The sequence below is a fragment of the Eptesicus fuscus genome, chromosome 7, assembly GCF_027574615.1.
Source record: "Eptesicus fuscus isolate TK198812 chromosome 7, DD_ASM_mEF_20220401, whole genome shotgun sequence".
Taxonomy (NCBI): Eukaryota; Metazoa; Chordata; class Mammalia; order Chiroptera; family Vespertilionidae; genus Eptesicus; species Eptesicus fuscus.
In genome coordinates, this window is record NC_072479.1 from 104374659 (window position 1) to 104380658 (window position 6000).

At 63.3% G+C, this 6000-nt stretch overlaps 1 protein-coding gene across 1 annotated transcript in view; it reads right to left on the minus strand.

Annotated features, from left to right (window-relative positions):
- Window positions 1–5576, minus strand: part of NFAM1 (NFAT activating protein with ITAM motif 1) — a 28058-nt gene extending 22482 nt beyond the window's left edge. Inside the window, exon 1 of the mRNA XM_008144896.3 lies at window positions 5353–5576. Coding sequence (XP_008143118.3) covers window positions 5353–5464 — 112 coding nt within the window. The 5' untranslated portion in view covers window positions 5465–5576. The remainder of the gene's footprint in view (window positions 1–5352) is intronic.
- Window positions 5577–6000: the final 424 nt, after the last annotated feature.

Sequence of the window (6000 nt, forward strand, 5' to 3'; positions counted from 1 at the left end):
GGGCAGGGCTGGTCAGTGGGAGAGTGGGCAGAGGAATAGCAGAGGTGACCTTGGCGGACTGACGGACAGGCTGGAGTCGCCAGGTGGGCAGGGAAAGGGCACCTTCCAGGCCAGTGGGCACAGGAGCAGAGGCTCAGGGGCAGGCAGTCGTCCAGAGGCTCAGAAGTGGGGGCGGGCCCTCGCCGGTGTGGCTCAGTGGATAGAGCGTCGGCCTGCGGACTGAAGGGTCCCAGGTTCGATTCTGGTCAAGGGCACAGGCCTGGGCTGCGGGCTCGATCCCCAGTGCGGGGCGTGCAGGAGGCAGCCAACCAATGATTCTCTCTCGTCATTGATGTTTCTATCTCTCTCTCCCTCTTCCTTCCTTTCTGAAATTAATAAAATATATATATATATATAAAAAAGAAGAAGTGGGGGTGGGAGAGGGGGCTGCCGCCTGGGAGGAAGGGGGTCTTATCTAAACGCACTGCTGCCATGGCTGCTGAGGGTGTGACCTGCCTGTGGCTGTGCACGGGACCCGGGGGATCGCCCTGTGTATAGGTTGTCTCCGGGCCCCTAGCTCTTTAGGGTGGGGTCCGAGAAGGGGAGGCGCTGATTCACAGGGTTTGCAGGCCTTAAATTTTAATTCGTGCTGCCAAGGGCCTGCAGACTTGTGCCCTTGACCCTAGGCCGAGCGCTGAGAGGGGACACTCCCTGCCCTGGGCTTGGGGCTGTGCTCGCTCCTGCAGGGTCCCCTCCCCCTGGCCCATCAGCAGCAAGCAGGGGTCTGGCCCAGGCCTCGGAGGGGCTCCAGCTCTGGCCCCACCCTTCCCCACTGCAGCCCACCCATCCTGGGGCGGGAGGGGAGCCAGCCCTCCACACCACCTTGTCCCCAGCCCTAGGCCCCCACCCGCCCTGAGGAGTCACAGAGGCTCCTAGATGCGCCTCCCCAGGCTGCTGGCCAGAGGCCCGCGTGGGAGGGGCCGGGCACCAGGAGGTCAGGTGACTTCGCCACAGTCTCCCCGGACCCAGACCCAGGCTCGGACCCAGACCCAGGCTGGGCAGACTGTGCTCACCAGGGGCCAGCCGCGTTGCCTGCCAATCTCACATCCACCTCCAATCTCCTCCTCGCAGCCTACTCCAGTCACCCCTCCCATCCTCTGTCATGGACCCCCATCCCAGTGCCTGACACCCACACTCCCACCACAGGGCGGCCCCGCCAGACCCACAGAGCAGGGAACAGGAGGAGGGTCCGAGGGAGTGGGCGAGAGGCAGATCCCGCTCCAGGTCCATTTGCCCAGCCCTCCTGCGTCCTCTCCCCGTCACCAGACACGAGGGTCCGGTCTCCCCACCTGTGCCCAGTGCAGCCTAAGGCTCAGGGGCCGGGAGGCTCACACCAGGACCCCCCGGCCCAGGCGCCTCCCCTGGTGGCATCGACCTCCACCCGCTTGGAACCCCTGGGGGGGCCTGTCGCTGAGGCGCTGAAATCGTCCTGTTACCGTACGTGTTCCCGGTGCCAGCACCAAGCGGGGCACCTGCCCTCTGGGAGCTCAGCGTCCACCAGGGGGGCGGGCAGCCCCGATGGGAACGTGTCCCTGGAGGCACCGCACACGCGTGTGCGCGGAGACCACACGCGCATTCCAGCCCCCGGCGGAAGCACCTGAAAGTGGGTCATAACCACATAGATGGCGCACAGCCGTCCAGTGGGCCTCCCCAGCCGGCGCCGACAGCCGGTCCGTACAGGGCCGGTGAACCGTTCATGCTTCGCGGGCCGTATGGTCTCTATTGCAGAGACTTGACTCTGAGGCAGGGCGCCAGCAGCCCTAGGTGAGCTATGAACGATGCGGGTGGCCCTGTCCCAATAAAACTTTATTTACGGACACGGAAATGTGCCTACAGTGAAATTTTCACGTATCGTGAAATATTCTTCTTTTGATTCCTCCCCCACCCCCACCCAACCATTAAAAAAAATCTAAGAACCGCCCAGCCAGCATGGCTCAGTGGTTGAGCGTCAACCTATGAACCAGGAGGTCACAGTTCAATTCCCGATCAGGGCACATGCCTGGGTTGCGGGCTCAGTCCCCAGTGTGGGGCGTGCAGGAGGCGGCCGATCCATGATTCTCTTCATCATTGATGTTTCTATCTCTCTCTTCCTCTCCCTTCCTCTCTGAAATCAATAACAGAATATTTTTTAAAAATCTAAGAACCATTCATAACTCGTGGGCCAGACCAAAAGGCCGTGGGCTGGGCTTAGCCGCGGGCTGTGGTTCACAGCCCTGCTCTTTGGCAATAAAAATGAACCAACGTCGGCCACACCATCAACTGGATAGATCTTCAAAGACGCAGCCCTGAATGAAAGGAGCCGCCACAGAGGAAGATCCGCGGTTTCACTCTGAGCACCCGGGCAGAGGCCAAAGCGGGCAGGACTGTATCAGGGACACGCAGCGAAGGGGTGGGGGTGGGGGCCTGGGGCACAGGGGCTCAGAGGCACGCGTGTTCTCCTCCTTGGCCTGTTTCAGAAGGGGTGCTGTGCTTTTCTGTATGTGCATCACATGTCACACTTTAGAGAAAGCAGCGCAACAGGACCGACAGCAGCGGCGTCTGAACCCCTGCCTGGCGGGCGTTTGTAATCCACCGGAACGGCAGCCCCGCGGGACCCATCCCGCCGCTCTGCCCAGCGCTGCTCCTCGCCAGTCAAACCTCCCGGCTCTGCCTTCTGGCCTCCCAGCCTTGGTCCCTGCTGGGCCTGCCACCCACCCACCTGCTCTCTCTCCTCCCATCTCGCTCCACTTCCCTCCAGCCCCCCTACACACACACACTCCCCAGCGGATAGGTGCTCTCTGCCAGCCTCCAAAGCCCTGTATTGGGATTAGACGCAGTGACAGGCAGAGGCGGCGCTGACGGAGCCGGAGCTGTGAGAAGGAGGCTCCTCATGTCAAAGGCAGAAAGGACCGGAGTCCAGAGCAAACGGAGGCCGGGCGCACCCGCACCGGGTAACTCCAGGAGAGTCCGTTTCCCCAGGCTGAGAGTGGGGGTTGTGCCCTGTTCACTCCTGGGTGCCCCCAGTGCCTAGAACTGGTCCTCCTCGATGGATATTTGAGAAATAACACCGCCCAGGGCCCTGGAACGGCCAGGAAGAGAAAGGGGACTGACATTTGTTGAGGACATTGAGGCTCAGAGAGGTTAAGTGACTTGCCTGAGCTCACACAGCAGTCGGTGGAAGAAGGCAGGACTTGCCCCTGGCCCGCCTGGCCCCAAGGCCCTTGGGGGTGGCTGAGGCCTGGTGGGAGCAGGGCTCGAGCAGGTGTCCAGTCTCAGGAGGGCAGCGGCCCCTGAGACCACAGGCGGCTGCCGGGCCCTCTGAGAAAATGGAGCAAGAGAGGCCCAGAGATGCCACCAGGGTGTGCTGGGGACCACGGGAAGGTCAGAGTGACCCCAAGGGGCCGGGGGCTCGCCCGGATGTTGAGCCTGTCAGCTGACTCTTGTGTTTTGGTTGGCTCTGCCAGGCTGGCGGGCGCTGACTCTCTGAGCCCTAACCATGTGTCCTAACCACTTGGTCTCAGGACGTGCTAGCAAGCAGGCACTACTATCACACCCATTTACCAGATGAGGCAACCGAGGCACCATGGGATTAAGAACCTGCCCAGGGTCCCGGGGTGAGTTGCAGAACTGATTCAAACTCAGGCTGATCGCCCCGGGCCTGCCTCAACCCTGCATCACCCTGGGCTCCCCTGACCACACTCCCCGAGGGCCCCTGGGGACACAGGTGAGGGGTGCGAGCTGGGTCTGTGGGCGCTGATGGAGCTGGCTGCACCAGGCTGATGGCTGGAGTTTGGGGGGTTAGGGGATGTGGGAGCGGCAGGTTCCTTCATCAAACCCGCAAAGCCCGGACAGGACTGCAGGGGCGGGGCCAGGAGTACGGGGTGCTGTCTGCCGCCCCCAGAGGGCCCAGGAGACCACAGGTGGTTTCCCCTCTTGTGAAAGAGCAGTTTCTCTTTTCATGATTTACGGCAACACTGGAGAAATCTGTCGTTCGTTTGCAGCCGAGATGTTACAAAACCACTTCACACTGCAGCCTCCTCCACTCAGTCTCCAGGCTGTGTCCGGGCCCTTTTGGGGAGGAGGGACCCACAAACAGAAAGGATGGGAACTTGGGGAAATTACGCTAAAAATGACTAAGTGTGAGTTCAAAGGCAGCGTCCCCAACAAGCGGCGTTTCCTCGCTGGTCTCTGCCCTGGCCCGGCTCCCGGGGGCGGGAGGGCCTCAGGTGACCAGCCTCGAGGAGACATGTCACAGGCCCGGGCCTGCAGGCCTGGCAGGCACCCTGCATTCTGCTCTTGCCTCCCTGGCGGGTAGGAGGGGAGATTTTTTTTTTTTCCCTTGAAGGAAGTTCTTTACAAAGAAAGGCTAGTGGAACCCCAGAGCCCACTGCCTGGGGTCCTCGCTCGGGGCTCGGGCTGACCCAGCCCTGAACCTGACCTCTGCTCGCCCGCTAACCTCGGACAAGCTCCCGGCCTCCCCGGCCCTGGGTCTCCGTTCCCTGCCCCTAAGTGGTGCCGGTAGGGACAGCACCCCTAGGGTGCCTCGAGGGGCGCTGAGCTCAGAGAGGCTGACTCATGGTAACAACAGCTGCTACGTTCATGGCGTCAGCGACAGGCGGAGGGGGACGCGGGGCGGCTCCTGGCCCTCATGGAGGTCTGGGTGAAGAGGGAGAACCGCACCTCGTGAGGGGGGTCCCGGGTCAGCGCTGCCCTGAGCACGAGGGACCCCAGTGTGGGCAGCCCTGGCGAGGCACCCTCCCGGGGGTTCCCTGGCCTGGATGAACTCACCCCAGGGTCACCCACCCAGGTCCTGCCTTGGACCCAGGCCACCCAGCTTCCAAGCGGGCCTGGGGCCAGGAGGGGACAGCGCTGGCCCCGGAGAGGTCTGGCGCCCGTTGTAAAATAGCGGTTACAGCCTCCCTCCTCTCCCCTCCCCTCCCTGCTGACACGGCAACACCACCAACACCGGGGCGGCTCTGCCTCTCGGCAGGTTCAGTGTCCTGCTTCTGCCTTGGAGTCCCTGGGACTCTCACCCCTGCACCAACCCCATGCCCGTGGCCGCTGGCACGGCAGGGCCCGCCCACCCTGTCTAAGGGCCCGAGGCCAGGCGGTGCTGGGAGGGAGCTGTCAGCATGGAGGGCGGAGTGCCCCGCCCCCCCAGCCACCTTGCAAGGCCTCAGCTAAACATCCCCGGTCCCCACGGCTTCCCCTGTGAAGTGTGCAGTGTTCAAAGGCAACCAGCAAATCCCCCAGAGGAGACGGGAATTAGCGGCGGCGGCGGCGGGATGAAAGCGGCTCTGATGTGCAGAGCCAGCGCCGGGGGAGGACAGGTACCTGTGAGCCGCAGGGTCCAGGGGCACAGGAGCAGGCCCAGGAGCCAGGGGGCCGCGAGGGGGGCCGCGAGGGGGCCCGGCGGGGCCCACCGCCGTGGAGGCCGGCTCTCCATGGGGTCTCCTGGGCAGTGTTTCTCCTTCCTCTTTAGTTCCCAGGACAGGACAGCCCGCTGGCAGCCACAGTTCCCCTTCGTGTCCCCACCAAGCCCCTCCCTGGCCACCCTCTGCTTCCTCAAGGCTCACGTGGCCTGCTCCACTCAGTGACCCCAACTTCCTGCTCAAGCAGTGGGAACAGCCCCCTTCCCCCCTCCCCGCCCGCCCCCAGGCGCCAGGTGAGGCTCTGGGCTCCCCTGCAGAAGAGCTGGGCGGGGCTTAGCCTCCTCACCTGCCAGGTGGGTGGGCTCCTCCCTCCTGACCCCTTTCTGGCTGGTGGCGGGTCCAGAAGACACTGTACCTGATAGGACACAGATTTCCATGGTAACCCCAGGGCTTGGTTAGCCGCTCACTCCTCAAACTGTTTAAAGAAGCCCAGGTCCCAAAACCTTCCCCTTGGCAATAGCCCAGGAGCCCCCGATGATGATCGCATCAGAGAGCAGGGCTTGGGGTGGGGGTGGGAGGAGGATCCAGGAAGGGGCAGGTGGGTGATGGA